The sequence below is a fragment of the Pteropus vampyrus genome, unplaced genomic scaffold (assembly GCF_000151845.1).
Source record: "Pteropus vampyrus isolate Shadow unplaced genomic scaffold, Pvam_2.0 Scaffold202, whole genome shotgun sequence".
NCBI lineage: Eukaryota > Metazoa > Chordata > Mammalia > Chiroptera > Pteropodidae > Pteropus > Pteropus vampyrus.
The window spans coordinates 249,958-269,267 of record NW_011888983.1 but is presented as its reverse complement, the minus strand read 5'-3'; the positions used below and the strand labels follow the sequence as shown (position 1 = coordinate 269,267).

The following is a 19,310-nucleotide window of genomic DNA, read 5'->3' as shown; positions in this document are numbered from 1 at the left end:
TTTTGGCCTTCCTGTAAAGCAGTGCTGGTAGAATAGTAAGGAGATGTATGACAGAAAAAGTCTTAAATGGGAGACATTAGCTTTATGAATTGAAAATGCCAGTCACCACCCTCTGAATGACTGATATATGTCATTCTTTTTTTCAACATGAAGAGTCCATTTATGCAACACAGCTTTGAAAGTGAAGCCTCTGGACTTGAGGGGATATATTTCCCCATTTCTATTTCACCCCTTTTACACGTTTCTGTCCTTTGCAGGCTAGAGCTTGATGCAAAAAAGGTTACTGTCCTAGATATACACAACCTTTGAGGGCACAATTTGGAGGGGCAGATGCACAGGACACTTGTAGAAGTGGGACAGCAGAATCTTACTGTAGCCCATTGAGGAATTAGGACTTGTGTGCAAGCAGCTGCCTCAGGATCAGAGCACAGCTGTCCACCTAGTTAGCCCAGCGCTTTAGGATAAGCTGGTCAGCCAGGCAGCCTGGGAAGGTGCCCAGCATGAACTTGAGAAGAAAAACATCCTCCACTGTTCACTCTGCAGCATGGTCTTCCCCATCTAGGTACCTGTGTGCACAGCCAGCCAGCCCTTGCGGTGGGCTATGTGGTGGTGTGCGTGTGCCTCCTCGTAGGTCACTTGCTTGTCCCCCTTGCCCACTTGGACTTGGGCCACCTGATTCTTGGCACAGACTGCAGAGGTATGCAGGGTGTGCCAGGTACATAGCAGTTCTCGGCTCTAGGACAGCACCTACAGCCTGAGCCCCCTGCTGCACATGGGCGCCTCCATCTTGGGCTGATACGTCATTCCTTATTAGTGTCAAACTGAGTTCCTATTTTGTTGCATATTCCTCTCCAGTAATCCTGTGATTGTGCTTCTCTTTTTTATTTGAATTCTTGAGCATTGATGAGAAGGAAAAGAGAGATTAGGAGTAGAGGAATTTGGTAAAAAGAGGAGACAAAGATTTAGTTCTTAAAGGAAAGGGTCGGAAAATGAATATCTTAAAAAAGAATAGACTGGGAGAATAATAATAGCTAACACTTAGATATAATATTTACTATTGTTGTAGGATTCTCGAACGGAGAGACGGGACACCGAGGCTATAAGCAGGAAGCAGCGCTTATTGATGCCGGCACCGGCTCAGCGGATTCCTATCCAAAGGCTGAGCCCCAATTGTAACTAACATAACAGGCAGTTTTATACAGTCTTGTTATTCCTACACAGCCTCAGAGATAAGGAAGAACATGAATTGGTCGGCAAGCCATGAGACAGCAGATGTGAGCTGGAGAGTCTTTGAGGTGGGGTAGAGGGCAGTCAGGAATGAACTCGTTCCAGCAGGAAATGGCCAGGCAGGGTCAGCCTGCCACACTATGTGCCAAATATTATTCTAGGTATTTACATATATTAATCGTCTTATACCCTAATTGGGATGACTACTTTTTATGATGTCCATTTTATAGATAATGAGACTGAAACCCAGGTTAAGTAACTTGCTCAAGGTCACACAGCTGTTATCGGGACAAAAAAGGGGTCGATCTGCCTGGGCACGCCTAAACCAAAGAAGAGATGTTGCAGCAAAGAAAAAGTTTATTAGAGAGTTGCAAGTCCCAGAGATAAAGGCCAGCTATTGCTCAAAGGCCTGGCTCCCCCCGTGTCTGTACAGATTGGCAGTACAGATTATATAGGGAAAAATCAGTAGTCATGGAAATGAAGGGATTTGGGGTTGTGGGTGCTACTGATTGAGCTGTTGGAGGGGGTTGGTTATTGTACCTGGTTCTGGAATCAGCCATGGCACCATCCAGTCTGTTCCTGTGGCCTGGCTCCAGTGGTTGGTGGGGTTGTAGTTCTGCCTCTATGGGCCTGGGGCTGAAACGCATCTAAATCCAAGATGTTATCCTTAGTCTGAAGTCCAACCAAAACCTATCATCCTCATGATTATAGACCTAGGGCTTGGCTAATCTTATGTCCTAAAGTTTAATGATTAAAGGAGCAGGCATTCTGAGGCTAAGGGCTGGGCGGGGAAGCAAGTGAGTCACAATGCCATTATCTGGGCAAAACCAGCTTGAATTAGAGAAAAACACTATGTTAAAGAAATTAAGTTTGGGTGCGGTTACACAGCTGGTTAGTGATAGAGTCTGACTAGCCTCTTTTGACCATTTGACCAATTTTGACAATAAGTCAAAAATAGTTTAAAAATAAAAAATAAATTAGCTAAAATTAGTAAAGCTATCAAACCAAGAAAATAATGCTAGTGCTAGATTACTTGACAGGTAGACAATGCCATGCTTGGATCCCCAGCAAAGCAAGAACATTTGATATTTTAAAGGACTGACATAGTCATCATGAGGAAAATCAGAACATGATTGCATATCCTCAAACTTACTTTACTGTGTTATATTGTCTTTAGTTTGAAAAATGCAAGATGTCATAATCTTTAGGGCTTCTAAAAGTCTAAATCCAGCCCTGTAGAGGGCTTCATAATTTTATACTTAGAGTGAAGGGTAAAATATGATTATGAGGAGAATATTTATCACTTCATTCTCTTTTTAAAGATAAACATTTAAAATTATTAAAGTTTTCAAGATTTATCAGTGCAAAATTAGTAGGAACCCTTTCCCTAAATTCCAAGGTTTAAAGTTACGTTTAAATCATTAAATGGCTTTTAGGAATATTGAACAGCAAGAAAAAACACCCAACTGGGTAATTTTTATATCTTTGTTAAAAGGTTTTGTTTTTCTTTAGGAAGAGTTGACTGCTCAAATTTAAAAGAAATATACCATATAAAAACATGATGAAATAAAATGAAAAAAGTTATAAAACTAAATCATGAGTTTAGCATTCCAGTAATCATTGGCATTATTTTTACCATTCTGTGATGTATAATTAGGTTATGCTGAAACTGGAGGGCAACCGAGTCTGGGGCTTGTGTTGCCTGTACCGAGACTCAGCCAAAAGACTGATACGGGAGTTGAGCTAAATAGAATAAGTGTTTATTAAAGAACTGGAAGTCGCAGAGACACAGGCAAGCCCCCAAGTATCTCAGGAGTACAGATTATATAGGGAAAAATCAGTAGTCATAGAAACTAAGGGAGTTGGGGTCATGGGTGCTACTGACTGGACGACTACAGGAGGATGAGGTAATTAATCATTGTATCCGGTTCTAGAATCAACCATGGCACCATCCATCTGATTCCATGACATAGTTCCTTAGTTAGTGGGGTGGCAGTTCTGCCTCAATGGAGCTGGGGCTGAAACACATCCAAAGCCAAGATATTATCCTCAGTCTAAAGCCCAACTGAAACCTAGTGTCCTCATGATTATAGACTCAAGGCTTCTTTAATCTTATGACCTAAGGCTTAATGATTAAAGGAGCAGGCCTACAGAGGATGGAGGGAGGAGGGAGCAAGTGAGTCACGATGCCATTATTTGGGCAAAACCAACTTGAATCAGAGAAAAAAAAATTACATTAAAGAAATTAAGTTTGTGTGAGATTTTAAGCTATGGGATAAGAAGAGGTGATGCCAGGAATACTGTGAAGCCCATAATAGGGGGGTCCTTGCCAGTTCCTCAGCCAGACTCATGGTCTTGCAATTTTTAAGCTAATGCCTCCTTTATCTTTACAAAATTCTGGATGTACTCATTTTTACCAATTTTTCATTTGGACTACTTTGTTAATTCCCAGTTATTTCATGAGAAGCCACTTAAAGCCAGTAAGAAGATGAGAAGGCTTGAAACATTCAAGAAGGAAAGAAGAAATAATTGGAGTCACAGAGAGCAAATGGGAAAGGAAAGACCAAAGTGATCCAGATTAGAGAATAGAAAAAAAAAAAGAGTTGTGCAAATTTACAGAAGTTGTAAAAATAAGGTGGATAGTAATGATTTGGGAAAATCCTAGCAAAATCTGATGTTTAACCAAATTGTGTCAGCATGATCAAGTCTTGAAATGGTCAGCCTTTTATTCTCTTCTATATTTGTTAAACTTCTTAATGTGAATCATTTCAGTAAAGATGGAAGTAGTTTGTGATCTCTCTTAATTTTATTTTTTAAAATGTCCTTGCAAAATCTTCAGCACAAGCTGCAAAATATTAAGCCAAACTTAAGAATATGTAGTTTTATAAATATCCTCGCAATAAAGTATTTATTGTGACTTAAATGAATGTTATTGCCAAACCTTGTCTCAGGAACACCAAATATATCAGTTTAGATTCAGCTTAAAAGAGGCTATTTGGAAAAGTCACTGCCATGACTGCCAGACATGGCTGGTTTGAATACTAGTAAGTAGAAAATACGTTAAATAGTTTGAAAATAAATATCTTGAAAACAAATAGCTCAGTTGAAGAGCTTACAATCAAACTGCAGTGGAGAATTGACACTTGTAATCACTGGACTAATGATATTTCTGAACTAAAAATTTAAGTTTAGAAGGTACTAAGCGAATGTTTAATAAGAAAATAGGGCAGGCAACATATTGTCATTAAATGAGCCAAAAAACACTTTCAAATCCTAATGAGTGATACAGAAACTACTGTATGGATTTGGTCAACTTTGGTTAACTACTTTGAGCCAGTTTTCTTATTTGTAAAACAGAAATGATAATGTTCACCTTGTAGGATCATTGGTGATATTTGTGAGGATTAGAGGTGGTATTTGTAAAGTTCTTGGTATGCTGTGTGAAACCTAGCTCTGTCAAAAGAGATCCAGTGCTCATCTGTGTGCACAGTGAGTCAGTGAGAACTGATACTGGGCTTTGCAGTGGAGAAAGACTGGCTGTTGTTTTATGAATGGCTCCCCCCAGGAGATGGGAAAGCTAATGCTCAAAAGTCATAACTTCTCAAATGGTTTACAGACAAGAGGTTTTATAGAACAAAAATTATGAGTAAGAGATTTGGGCTTGTGAGTCTCGCTGATTGGTCCTTGATTAGGTGAGCAGTTAATTTTCACCTTCTAGTCATCTACTTCCCTCCTGGCATCATCCTCTTGTCAGATTTCAGGGACAGAGTGATGTGGTCATTTGCTTTGTGGGCTGAAAGCCATATTAACAATGCGTGTCAATAGGTTATCTCAGTGTGCAGGGTTGGAAGCTATATATCCTGTGACTCTTATTGTATGTTATTATTGTTTCTGCTGTCTTGGTTATTTATCCTTCCCACAGTTTAACAAGCCTATGGTTAAGTAATTTCTAAGATAGTTAACAGGGTGCTAGGGGACTTAGTTCTTGTGGCTATTTAAACTAGCTAACAAACTCACTTTGTATTAAATATGTTTTTCTGGGGATATTAACTTTCTGGCTTCATGTGCTTGGCACATAGTAGACAGTCTTTATTTCTATGTGCAAACTAAAAAAAGAAGGTTTAAAATATCACTTACAGCTAAACCACAGATAAGCTAATCATGAATCAGCTTTTCGTACCTTTAGTTTAACATGTTCTGGTCACCATTAGGCTAATCTTGATCCAAAGTATTGCTTTTATTTAAAATTAAATTGCATTACTTATTTAAACTGAATTTTTGTTCATTGGTCTAAAGGAATTGCGTTTTTGTCATTCTCAAGAGAACTAAGGGTTGCATGTGTTTGCATTAAGTATTACCTTTATATTAGCTGTATAGGTTTTTAGCTCAGAAATAATGTATAATCACCCAGGTAGAGATGCCATGAAAGATACCTAGATAATAACATAAAAAACATTTTCTTCCCATTCACATATAAGGAATGGCAAACTGATTTAAACTTCTTGGGAGAGCTGAGAAGCAAACTCTGAATGTCAGTTTAGAGTCCCATCTGGGCTGATAAAAATGGTGCACAATTACAGCAGCATTTGCTAAGTAAGTGGGGAAAGATATCTCAAGTCTATTAAATAAAATTAAACAAATACTAAAAGAAAATTTAAATGTAAAAATTTAAATTAGGTCAAGAATATAGAAATCACTTTAAATCGCCACTTTTACATCAGTGGTTTGCTATTTTGAGTCAAGGTTATGGCAAAAAATTATATTTTTATTTGGTATGAGTAATAAAAACATGAAATTATCATGTTAAAAATACAGTACTAAAATGTACATAGGGAAAAAAAGTTATGACAATACCTTGAGCTCTTCCTTTCTGACATGAGCCCAGCAGAATGGCTCCTTCAAAAAAAGTAGTGAGATGAAAGGCCCTTCTGCCAACCATAAGGTAGTGACCAGAGAATAACAGCGTTAATATTAACGAGTGCCTCCATGGAGTGGGCTTCAAGAAATGTGTTCTTGGGGAATCAAAGAGTTCCAGAAATTTGCCATGAAGGAGATGGGAGCTCCAGATGTGCTCAACAAAGATATCTGTGCCAAAAGAATAAGGAATGTCCCATATCCTTGTCCATGTGTGTCTATGTGCAGTTGTCCAGAAAACATAATGAAGATGAAGATTCATCAAACAAGCTATATACACTGGTTACCTATGTATTAATAGTTAGGTAACCACTTTTAAAAATCTACACAGTCGTGGATGAGAACTGACCCCTGATTGTCAAAGTTATAAAACCACTACCAAAAAAGAAAAAATCATACGAGAAACAAGCCAAAATAATACAGAATGCTTTTTGCCCATCTAACGTTGGAAAAGTTATCTAATAATTGCATATTCTAATTGTCTAATAATTACATAATACTTACAAGAGAAATAAAACTTTTATTCTGATGGATGACATTATAAATTGGCGCAATCATTCTGGAGAGCAATTTCTATTAAAAGCCTTGCCCTTTGACCTGATAGTTCTCTTATGAATTTATCCATAATAGAAATGATGCACAAATGCATTAACCAAAGCATTGTTTGATATTATAATATCATATAGTAAATAATGGAGACAACCTAAATATCTAAGAAGATTGTTTTAAGAAATTACAGTACATCCGGGTAATGTTTTTCTCACAAGGAAAGATGTTCACAATATAACGTAAAGCAGAAAAAATTGTTTGCAAAATAGAATTACAATATAAGTTTTAAGTGTGTGTGTTTACATGTGTGCAAATGTACATGTATAAAAGGTTTGGAATATATACTTAAGTGATTATTAATAAAGGATAAATAATTTTTTTCTGTCTATATTTTCTAATTTCGTACATTGAATATAACATATATCTTTACCAAAATAGAGTTTTTTTTAACTTAAAATATAACTCAGGGAGTGGGGTGGGGGCGGCCCTGGCGCGGGCAAAGGCTTTGGAGTCTGGGCGCGGCTGCTGCAGCTCTCACCCGAGCCAAGTCCAGCTGAGCCCAGTGCCCGCTGCGTGCGCCCCCGTGCCTCCGCGCCATGGCTGGCCTCAACTCCCTGCAGGCAGTGAAACTGCAAGATCCAGGTGCTGCAGCAGTAGGCACGCGAGGCAGAGGATCGTGCGCAGGCCCTGCAGTGGGAGCTGGACGGCGAGCGCAAGTGGCGCGAGAAAGCCGAAGGGGATGTGGTAGCTCTCAATCGACGCATCCAGCTCGTTGAGGAGGAGTTGGGCAGGGCTCAAGAACGACTGACCCCGGCCCTGCAGAAGCTGGAGGAGGCAGAAAAGGCTGCTGATGAAAGTGAGAGGGGAATGAAGGTGATAGAAAACCGAGCCATGAAAGATGAGGAGAGGATGGAGATCCAGGAGTTGCATGCAGCTCAAAGAGGCCAAGCGCATTGCAGAGGAGGCCGACCACAGATATGAGGAGGTAGCTTGTAAGTTGGTCATCCTGGAGGGTGAGCTGGAGAGGGCAGGAGACCGTGCTGAGGTGCCTGAACTAAAATGTGGTGATCTGGAAGAACTCAAGAATGTCACCAACAACCTGAAGTCGCTGGAGGCCGCCTCTGAAAAGTATTCTGCAAAGGAGGATAAATATGAAGAAGAAATTAAACTTCTGACAAACTGAAAGAGGCTGAGACCTGTGCTGAATTTGCAGAGAGAATGGTTACAAAACTGGAAAAGACGATTGATGACCTGGAAGAAAAACTTGCCCAGACCGAAGAAGAGAATGTGGGCTTACATCAGACCCTGGATGAGACACTAAATGAACTTAACTGTATATAACCAAAACAGAAGAGTTGTGTTCCAACATAAGCTCCAGACCTTTGTGTCTTTCTCTTCTCGTGTAAGAAGTTTCTTTTGTTACTGCATCTGCGCTGTGCTGGAAATGTCAAGGAAATTAGGAATATGTGACCAAATATTTTGTATCAGAGAAGCTTTGAGTACCAGTTAAATCTAATTCCTTCCTTTCTTTTCAAATGTCACCAGCTTTTTCAGCTCTATTTTTATCCTTAAATTGCATTTATTCCTAAGGTAGGCAGGGTGTTTCCTATTGAACATAGTATCCTAAGACTGAGGCATTTGGTTCCTGGGCAATTAGACAACCCTATACTTTCAAAACACAGACTCCCATATCTAGTCACTGGTCAGTTTAAAAGGTTGAAGAATAGAACTTCTGGGCCACTGTTAGATACACTAAGGGAGGCCAGGGACCATCACATTAAAATGGGAGGGGATTTTCCATCCAGAGCAAGGTGGAGTGCTATTGTGGGAAGTCATAAATCACAGATAAGTTAATCTAATCATTCTGGCTCTTTTCCGCATTCTGTCATTCAGAACAAATATCCTCTGAGCAGTCGGCATGAAAATGTGTGGGAAATAGTCGTAATATTTGCTCTGATATGAGGCCATCCACTCATCAGGAACGAATATGGTAGAATTTAGTCTTGTTCAGGGGAGCCATAGTGAAGACTGCTCACCATCAATAATTGAGCAAGAGTGTTTTTCTGTTAATAAATATTGGGCAGAAGGGGCAGATAAAGTAACTGGCCTAACTTCCTCTCTTCCAGACTTTAGGGAATGATAAATTGAAGATTTACATATCTAGGACTTTAATTCCTTCTTCAGGACCAAGTTAATAAAAGACCAGGAAATTCCTAAAAAGAAAATAGCTGGATAGTTTATAGAATTTGAAATTATATATTGATGAATATCTATAACTTAATATTAAATTTATTTATCAGGAGATATTATCCCTAAAACAATAATTTCTATGACCTTGGACATTTATGTTTTCATTATGTTTAGTCAATAACAAATTTTCCTAAATTCTATTTTTTAAAATATTTATTTATTTATTTTTTATGGTGACATTGGTTAACGAAATCCAATGTTTCAGCTGTACACTTTAACAGTAAGGCATATATATATTTACACTGTGTGTTCACCTTCCATAGTTAGATTTCTTTCTGTCACCACATATTTGACCCCCCTAAATTCCAAAAAGAAAATAATGACAGTGCTTTGACATTTAAAAAAAAAATTTGAGAACACAACTAATGATAGGAAAGATACATATATCTTTCATATAGATGACATGTATGGTATGATATAATGATAGGAAAGAGATATACATGTGTCAAAAATTTTCTTGTACAAATAAGTTTCTACTTTTTTTCAGGTATGACAGCAGTTATCTGTACTTACCCTCTTGACATGGTTAGAGTACGCCTAGCATTCCAGGTGAAAGGGGAACACACTTACACAGGAATTATTCATGCATTCAAAACAATTTATACAAAGGTACATATTTACTTTTCTCATTTATATTACATGTCCTTTTATATTTAGGAAAATATTTTAATATCTAAATATTTACAATTAATTGACATTAATAATAATAATAATAATAATGAAAACTGATCTGTGTTTTAAGGTGGGTCCCAGAATAATTTTTTCATTATACTATATGCTTTTGTTCTTTGATGTTTACCATAATGAGCACGTGTAATCTACTTTCTCTTCACTCAAAAGGAAGGCGGTTTCCTTGGATTTTACAGAGGCCTGATGCCCACTCTATTAGGAATGGCTCCATACGCAGGTATGTTTTAAATTTGGCAGAATCTTGTTTTTTTTTCTTCTAAGAATGATTTTTAAAGTTTAGCATTTTATATTTAAGCCCCTAATCTGTCGGAATTTTTTACCTCTTTAAGGGTAACCATTTGACCTAACACCATTTATTAAGTAGTCCCTCCTTTCCCCAGTCATCTGCATTGCTACTTCTTAAAACAATAATAGAGTGTAGTTTTATAATAAGTCTTTATATTTGGTAGGACAAGTCCCTTGACCTTATGCTTTCTTTTTTTTTTCCAGGAATGCTCTACCATAGATATTTTGCTATTTCACACACGTTAGAATTAGTTTTTGATGTTGCACAAGAATCTTTGTTGGGATTTTGAATGAAATTTCATACATTTCTTGGACATTTTTGCTAGATATAGACACCTTTTAGCTGTTACGTTTTTTAGAAAATTACATTTTCAGTTTATTGCTTGATTTAATTTTTATATGATCTTATAACTGGCTGTTATCCTACCTGTTGATATTATAGTCAGCCAACATATTTTGGGTTTTCTGTGTGAGCAGTCACATCCTGTGCAAATAACATTATTTTTCTTACTTTGTTCTAATTCTTATTTTTTAAAATTTATGTTTAATTATCTTATCTTACTGTACTAGCTAAGGACTTACAGTGGAGCAGTGAATAGAAGTAATGATCCTGGTCATTTTGGCTTGTTACTGATTTTAAAGGGAATATTTCTAATACTTCTTCATTTAGCATAATATTTTACGGTAGTGTGTATCAACGATCAGGTTCAGGAAGTTTTGATAAGAATTCTTATCTGAATTAATATTGAATTTTATAAGATACTCTTTCTGCATTTACTGAGGTGATCATATAATTTTCACTTTTAATCTATTAATATGATGAATGACATTAATAGATGTTCTAATGTCAACCCAAATTGATTATGATATAATGATCTTTTTATATCTTGTTAGATTCAACTTGCTAATTGTTTTTAGAAGTTTTACATTTATATTCATAATTGAAATTAGCTTGTAATTTTCTTTTCTTGTAATATCTTTGTGTAGTTTGGGTATCTAGATCTCATAGAATGAGTTGAAGAGTACTTCTTCCATCCTCAGGAAGAATTTGCATAGAATGGTTAGAATCATCTGTTTCTTGCAAATTTTCACTGTGGCATGATTTATAAAATATTGCTTTAATTTCTTGAATGATCGTAGTATCGTTCAAGTTTTTGTGAGTCATTTTCAGTAATTTATACCTTTCTTTACCATTTTGAACTTAACCATTTTGTGTTAGTTTTCAATTTTTTGGCAAAAGATAGTCCTTCATTTTCTTTTTTTTTACATCTGCTCTGTCTATAGTCATGTCCCTTTTTTCATTTTTGTCTAGTTTATCAGTTATCAGATTTTGTAAAGAATAAAATTTGGTTTTTTTTCTCTTCTCTAATCTACCTTTATTTTCTACTTCATTGATTTTTCGTTCATGTCTTAATTATCTCTTGTTCTCTGGGTTTATGCTTCAATTGGATGCTTACTTCATTAATTTTCAGGCTTTGGGTTTTTTCCCCCTAATGTAAGCATTTTTTTTCTAAATACTGCTTTAGCTACATCCCATGAGTTTGTTATTTTATTTATTTGTTTTTACTTAAAATTTGGAAATTTTCAAAACATATTCAAAAGCAGGCAATAGTATAATGAATCACCATGTATCTGTCACCCAGCTTCATAATGATCAATTCATGACCAATCTTGTTTTATCTACTCCCTAATTACTCCCTCAACCCACATCCCAAATTGTTTTAAAGCAAATCCACTTTATTTCATCCATAATATCTCTATTCAGCTTGTTATGCTTTTTTTAAAGAATTACCACATACCATCTGAAACTTGAAAAAAAATTCCAATTATCATCTAGTTATTGTTCAAATCCTTCCTCCCCCATCTCATAATGGATTTTTTTTTTTTGGCTAGATCTAAGTTAATATTTGCCTAGTATATCTTTTATCATCCTTTTACTTTCTACTTTTTCATGTCTTTTAAGTGTTTCTTTTGTTATCATCATATAGCTGGATAATTTTTTAGTCTAGTCTGTAAAATATTTAATTGTCAATTAGTCCACTTACTGATTATTATGATTATTGATGTATTTGGACTTGTTTCTATACCTTGCTATTTGATTTCTATTCATTGCTTTTCTTTTTATGTTTATTTTTATTTCTTTCTTATCTTGTTTGCTTATTTTTCTGAATCCTTACCCCCTTATTCTTTATAAATATACAACTTTTTGCCTCCTCTTATTCTTAGTGGTCTTTAATTATGAGCTCATTACTTGATCTTAATCTCTGAGCTTCGGACCCAGTGATTCTTTATTCTATAGGCCCAATGGCAGGATCCATCTGATTGGCTCTGCTGGTATTAGCATCAATATGTAGAGTCATTCCACCTTTCTCATGGGCCCACAACTCCCAAGTGGACTCCAGCTTATTTTTTTTGGTGGTAGTGGTGCTGGGGATTCTTGGAGACTTTCTTATCTTTTTTGCATGCCCCATAATGGATATAGTTATTCTGCAGTGACAAAGTCCCTCAGAATACCAATATTGCCATTATGCTGAAAGCAGAACTCGTTTTTTTTTTTAGTGCTCTTTAATATTTTGCTGCTTTCTTCTCTATATTTGTTTTTGTTTTTAGTTTTAGTTTTTAAAATATATTTTACATAGTTATAGTATATGTATATAACTTCATTTCTTATTTTTTCCCCATTTTCCAAATTTAAAAAATATTTTTGAATACTCTTTACAAACATTATTTTTATAAATTGTCATTATAGTTCACTAAATATGATTTCACATCATTTAAGTAGTTCTAATTTTTCTACTTTTGTTTAATTTGCTATGAACTTCCTTGTCATGAGCTTTTTCTATATTTAGATTAAATCCATAGAATAGATTCCCCAAATATAAAAGCATATGAATATTCTAAAAATGTATATCATTACTTCAAAATGCTATAAGATTATAAGAATTTTGTATAAAGAATGTGTATGTTGAGGTATTATCCTAGACTGAATTTTTGTTAGTGCTTTTTTCTTCTTAGGCATCAAGTATCTTTTTAAATGTGCTTTTTAAAATTTAGTAGATATCAAGGTATCTTAAGTAATGCTTAGATAATAGGAATGCTTGAATTCTATTATTGATTTTATTAATGTATGACTTTAATGGGTCTATTATAAAATCATGTAAATGTTTAGCAAGCACCAACTACGTATTACCAATAACTTAATTCAATATTTATTACATTCCATGTGTCTTGTGAGTCAATATGCATATTTCTCTCATGGTCACAACTCTTCCTTTCAGGCAAAATTAGACATTGAGTTAAAATAACAATGCTTTCTCACTTCTGAACTTTTTGCCTTATCTTTATCACCATTACTGTTACTATAAATAGAAGTTGTCATATTTACTCATAATTATTAATAATGAGTTTAATTTTTATCATGTTAAACCTTGGAAAATTGTTTAATTCTATTCATATATAAGGTGGCATTATACTAACTACTGCCTTAATTCAGAGAACTGAACTATATATTATTGTGTAAAAACCAATGCTATACATTTTTATAGGTGGTAATTTTGTCATTTTTAGGTTAGTGATATACATTAATTAAATCTTTTATCTTAGATTAGGCCAAACGTTAGGAAACAGGAAATGCATAGTTAGTTCCTTGAGTTAATTGGTTATTATGTAAGAACAGTGTCTTTTCACAGCTCATGTTCCGTTAAGCTCGTGGTGAATTTATATTTTGTTTTTCAGGTGTTTCATTTTTTACTTTTGGTACCTTAAAGAGTGTTGGGCTTTCCCATGCTCCTACCCTTCTTGGCAGACCTTCATCAGACAATCCTAATGTCTTAGTTTTGAAAACTCACATAAACTTACTTTGTGGTGGTTTTGCTGGAGCAATAGCACAGACAATATCGTAAGTTTCTTCATCAACTTAACTCAGTCAAATTACAGTTACCCAATTCTGATTCTCAGCATTGGTTAATCATTTTATTTTTTCTAATAGATTATTAAAATACAGGATCTCTCGTAAAATATAAGTATTAATATCATACTTTTTTTTTTACATGTGCCCACACTTTTAGCATATTATAAATAATTATGTGCCAAACTGACCAAATTAGTTTGAACCTACGGAATTTCCTGTGGATTCATTTAAAAGAAAAAGAAAGCTAGAAAGAAACACTAAGTGTAGTCTTCATCCATACTTTCTCAGGAATTTGTCTATATGAAGTTTCTGAAATTTGAGCCATTTATTGTATTTGTGTGTTTAATGAGGCACAATTCTTGTGCTAAAATATTGAAAGCCTACTTTGTGTCAGAAAGTGTACTAAGCATTCACTGAAGGGAAAACAAAGTTATTGCCTCAAGAAGCCTGTACTCTTATTAAGACAGTAGTAATATAATGGAGTTATAGATTAATTTAAGTTCTAGTAGAAACATAGATAAAGGTATTACTATATTATAATTGGAAAGGTGCTTCAAAGAATTTCTCTAGACCAAGAAAGATTGAATAGATGAGATGAAAAGAGGCTGGGAATATTAAGCAGCAGGAACTTTTCAGAAGCAGAATGAAGAAAAGCTTTCTGTGACTGAGAAGTATCCTGTAAAACAGGAAGACAACAGGAAATAGTACTGTCAAAGACTCAAAAAAGAGTATCCAGTGGAAAAAGAAAAGTCAAAGTAAGATAAGTACTGAAAAGTAAGGTGTTCATTGGATTTTACATTTAAGCATTACCTTTGTGAAAGCAGATTCAGTGCACTTGTGTGTGGAAGCAGACTATGCTAGATTTAAGTTAACAGAAAATATGTGTGTGATTTACTTTTGGGAACCTAGCTGTGGAACCTTGTTCATTTGCAGAGACACAAACACCTCTAGCTATTTTGGTTCTCTTCTTGATTTTACTGCCCCCTTTTCTTTATTATTCATTTCCAACTTAGCTCCTTAAAATTGTCTTTTCTTTCCCACTTCTCTTCTTAAACTATATTCTATACCCATTGACGCTTAACAGATCCAATGGCTCCTTCTCAGATCTTTTACCCTCCTAACAGTTGTTCCAGTTCCTTGGTTTTTGTAACAGTGCCTTCTCTTGGTGATCATGCTCCCTGACCTTTGGAACTTTTAAGGTACTTTGCTGATTCATGTCCTCCTCTTCCTATTTGTGCCAGTTTTTTAAGGCCCAGCCAGACTTAAGTCCTCTGTTCTTCCCTTAAATATCTAGAATAGCTCCTCTATCTTTATGGTTTCAACAGTCACCTCTATACAGATAACCATTTCTATTTAAATCTACATTATTGACTCACCAGTACCTTTCTAGCAAGCTCTTGGCTGTTACTACTTGGACTTCTGCTGTCAGCGCAAACTTTATAATTCAGATATGACTTTCTTGTCTTTGTCATGACGGTCTTCAGCTCCCAACTTTGCTATTTGTCATTGATAATCATTAATCTTCTCCTGTTAATACCTTGAAATCATTTTTCACATTTTATATATCCAAATAATTACTGAGTCTTATCACTTTTTAATTTGGGACATTACCTGCAATACTATTTTCTTTCTTCCTCATTGTTATTTCCCACGTTCTGATCCTTGTACCTTGTCTTCTTATATTCTCTCCTTTCTACTAATCAACTCCTTCTATCCACATACATCTTATCTGTTCCTGCTTGGAAGCTGACTCCTCCAGGTTGATATTTTGGTCCCTTTATCTCCATAAAGTTTTTTCATCTCCCCACCCCCATTAAAAAATAATTATTGGAGATGCTGTTGAGGTATGTAGGGCGCTTCAACTATTGGTAATGTTATTTCATGAGCTATTTAGTTGGTACATGGGTTTTTAAAAAAATTATAATTATTTCATAGTAAATTTAAATGTATATAAAGTATGTAATTATGTCATATGTCACTTATGTATACATTGGAGAGCTTTGAATAGGAAAGTAGAAAGTAGCTTTGTGACACTGAAGAATGTCTCTAAGACTCAATTTTCTTATCTTAATGTTGGGATAACAGTACCTACTTCAAGCAGTTGTTGTAAAGATGGAATGAGATAATGTGCATAAATTGTTTAGCAAAAGACCTAATATAAGTGGTCAAAATATTAGCAAAATTATTAGCAAAATAAAAATAATTTTAAAAAATCACCTAGCATCCCACTCCTAAAAGCGATTACTTTTGTATATTTCATTTCAGGCAATTTTTACATAGAATTTTCTCTGCCCTCTAAATGCAGTTATTTATATTGTTCATTTTAGCTCTTAAGGAAATTTTTTTTGTTGGTCTGTTGTATAGAGGGAGACTTGGTGAATACTCTTAGGGTAGTGGTTCTCAGCTGTGGATGATTTTGCCTCCAGGGGACACTTATTAATATCTGGAGACATTTTTGATTGTCACAACTGAGGGTGTGCTACTGGCATCTAGTGGGCATATGCCAGGGATACACTTAAACATCCTACAATGCTCAGGACAACTCTCTACAGCTAAGAGTTATCCAACCCAAAATGTCAATAGTACCAAATGTGAGAAACCCTGTTTCAGGAAGTGGCATTTAATTTGGCCTTGAGGAAGGAATAGAGCTTGATTTTGTGGTGATGGGAGGGAAGAATCGTTTAACCTGAGGGAACCACAGAAGCAAAGGTCTAGAAACCTCAATTGTTATTTAATTTTATTCATGTGCTTATATCCTGACTCCCAGAGTAGACAAAACAATAAGGAACACATTAATTCCTAGCATATCTAGGGCTTTGTATGCAATAATTGTTGAGTAGAAAACTAAAAATTATTTTAAAGTCCTTCTGCCTTTTTCTTCTTTTAGCTACCCATTTGATGTAACTCGTCGGAGAATGCAATTAGGAACTGTTCTTCCAGAATTTGAAAAGTGCCTGTAAGTTCTCTATTTGTCATTATTCATTTTTTTGTTTAGGAAATGTAATGTTTAAAGTAAGTAGGGAGATAGGACTGTTTAAAGGACGGATGAGCAGTTGTCCTTTAAGCTTTCATTTCATCAGTAGTCTAGATCCTCCATTTTATCTCCCATAGTTTAATTTGATGACTTTGTAAGGTTTTAAACAGGTCCTAATCCTCCCATTAAAGATTGCGCTTTAGAGCAGCTCTGTTAAATAGGAATATAATGTGAGCCACGTATGTAATTTAAAATTATCTGGTAGTCACATTAAAAAATGTATAAAAAGAAACAGAAGAAATTTTTTTCCTGGCTTTATTGAAATATAATAGACAATTAGTTGCTCATATTTACATTGTACAATTCAATGAATTTTTTTCAATTATAGCTGGCATACAGCAATATATTAGTTTCAGTTGTACAGCATAGTGATTAGAGATCTATATAACTCATAAGTAATCATCCCAATAAATCTAGTACCCCTCTTCCCCCTTACATATTTATTACAACATTGTTAACTATTTTCCTCATGCTACATTTTATATCTCCATGTCTAATTTGTAACTATCCATCTTACTTATTCCCTTTGCCCTTTTTCACCATTCCCCCAAACCTCCATCTACTGGCCCTCAAAATAGTCTCTATATCTCTGAGTTTATTTCTATTTTTGTTGTTTAGTTTGTTCTTCAGATTCCACATATACGTGAAATCACGTGATACTTTCTTTCTCTATTTGACTTATTTCATTCAGCACAATACCCTCTAGATCCATCAAGGCAATATCTTTTTCCATCCCCTTCCTTTTAGTCTGTGTATGTCTTTTAATCTGAAGTGAGTGAGTTTCTTGTAGGCAGCATATTGGGGATCTTGTTTCCTTATCCATTCAGCCACTCTATCTTTTGGTTGAAGCACTGAATTCTTTTCTATTTGAGGTACTTGTTCATAGGAATGTAGTTATTACCATTCTTTATTCATGTTTTTGATACGTGTTTTTTCTTTTTAAAGAAGTCCTTCCAACATTTCCTGTAATACTGGCTTGGTGTTGATGAATTCTTTCAGCTTATTTTTGTCTGGGAAGCTCTTTATCTGTCCTTCAACTCTAAATGATAGCTTTGCTGCCTAAAGTATTCTTGGTTGTAGATTCTGGGTCTTTAGCGCGTTGAATATTTTGTGCCAAGCCCTTCTGTCCTGCAAAATTTCTTTTGAGAAATCAGCTGCCAGCCTTATGGGTGCTCTCTTCTAGGTAACTAACAGCTTTTGTCTTGCTGCTTTTAATATTCTCCCTTTGTATTTAACTTTTGGCATTTTAATTATGTGTCTTGGTGTGGTCCTCTTTGGGTTCATCTTTTTTGAGACTTTCTGAGATTCCTGGGGTTGTATATTTATTTCTTTCACCAGGTTAGGGAAGTTTTCCATCATTATTTCTTCAAATAGTTCTTTAACTTCTTGTTTTCCTTCAGGTACTCCTATGACATGGATATTTTTACATTTACTTGTGTCCATAGGCTCCTTAAAGTATTATTATAGTCTTGGCTTCTTTTTTTCTTGCTGTTCTGATTGAGCGTCCTCTATATCGGTGCTTTGATCCTCTTCTTTATCCACTCTGTTGATTCCCTCTAATATACTCTTTATCTTCATTTCTGACTGGTTCCTTTTTATAATTTCCATTTCCATTTTTATGTTTTTTATCTCTTTGTTAAAGTTCTCACTGAGTTCATCTACTCTTCTTTTAAATTCATTGAGCACCTTTATAACCAGTGTTTTGAACTCTGCTTCTGTTAGATTGCTTGACTCCATTATTTCTGGATCTCTGTTCTGTTCTCTCATATGGTTTCTGCTTCTTTGTCTTCCCATTTTGGTTGCCTTTCTGTATCTGTTTCTATGTACTAAGCAAAGTTTTCTGGTCTTATTAGTGTGGATTTGTATAGTAGGTGTCCAGTGGCACAGTCCTGAGAAGGGTTCAGCTGCATGTCAAGTTTAGCCCCAGTCTGTGCCCCTGTGGGGCCACCTATTAAGATTCAGCAAGCAATCTACAGATGCTATGCTTATAGCTATCTCAAGAGGCCACGCCAGAAACTAAGGTCAGCTGCCACCAGTGTGAGTCTTGGAGTTGGCTCAGCAAGGAACACTAGACTCACTGAGGACACAACTGAATGTGGCTTGGGTTGGGCCACGAGTTGAGGGAGGTGGAGTTTCAGAGAATCCTCTGAGCAGAGTTACCTCTGTTATCCAGTTTGATGACATCTCAGCTATGACGGTGCTGCCTCTCTACACTGGGAAGTGGGAGGGTTCAACGGAGGAACAATGGATACCACCGGCACTTCTCTCAGGAGAGAGCCTCGCCTCTGACCCTTCCTCTGACAACTCAATATCCCCCTATAAGGCCCTGGTATCCTGTGAGCAGCTGACCCCGGTGCTGGTGCTCAGAGCGAGCAGGTTCATCACTGCAAAAGTCCAGTCACTGACATGGCCCCTTTAAGAGGCGTCTGCAGGTCCTTGAAAAAAAAAAAA

The 19,310-nt window shown here is 35.7% G+C and overlaps 1 protein-coding gene and 2 pseudogenes across 3 annotated transcripts in view; 2 read left to right on the top strand and 1 right to left on the bottom strand.

Moving 5' to 3' along the window:
- The window catches only part of SLC25A16 (solute carrier family 25 member 16), a 40,010-nt gene that overhangs the window by 14,665 nt on the left and 6,035 nt on the right, over positions 1 to 19,310 (top strand). For all 3 annotated transcript variants that reach the window (XM_023537826.1, XM_011372144.2, XM_023537827.1), the window contains 4 exons: positions 9,428 to 9,549; positions 9,781 to 9,847; positions 13,651 to 13,813; positions 16,713 to 16,781. In XM_023537826.1, the coding sequence (XP_023393594.1) occupies positions 9,428 to 9,549; positions 9,781 to 9,847; positions 13,651 to 13,813; positions 16,713 to 16,781 (421 nt within the window). The remainder of the gene's footprint in view (positions 1 to 9,427; positions 9,550 to 9,780; positions 9,848 to 13,650; positions 13,814 to 16,712; positions 16,782 to 19,310) is intronic.
- Positions 8 to 1,013, bottom strand: LOC105300095 (annotated as a pseudogene).
- Positions 7,143 to 8,276, top strand: LOC105300096 (annotated as a pseudogene).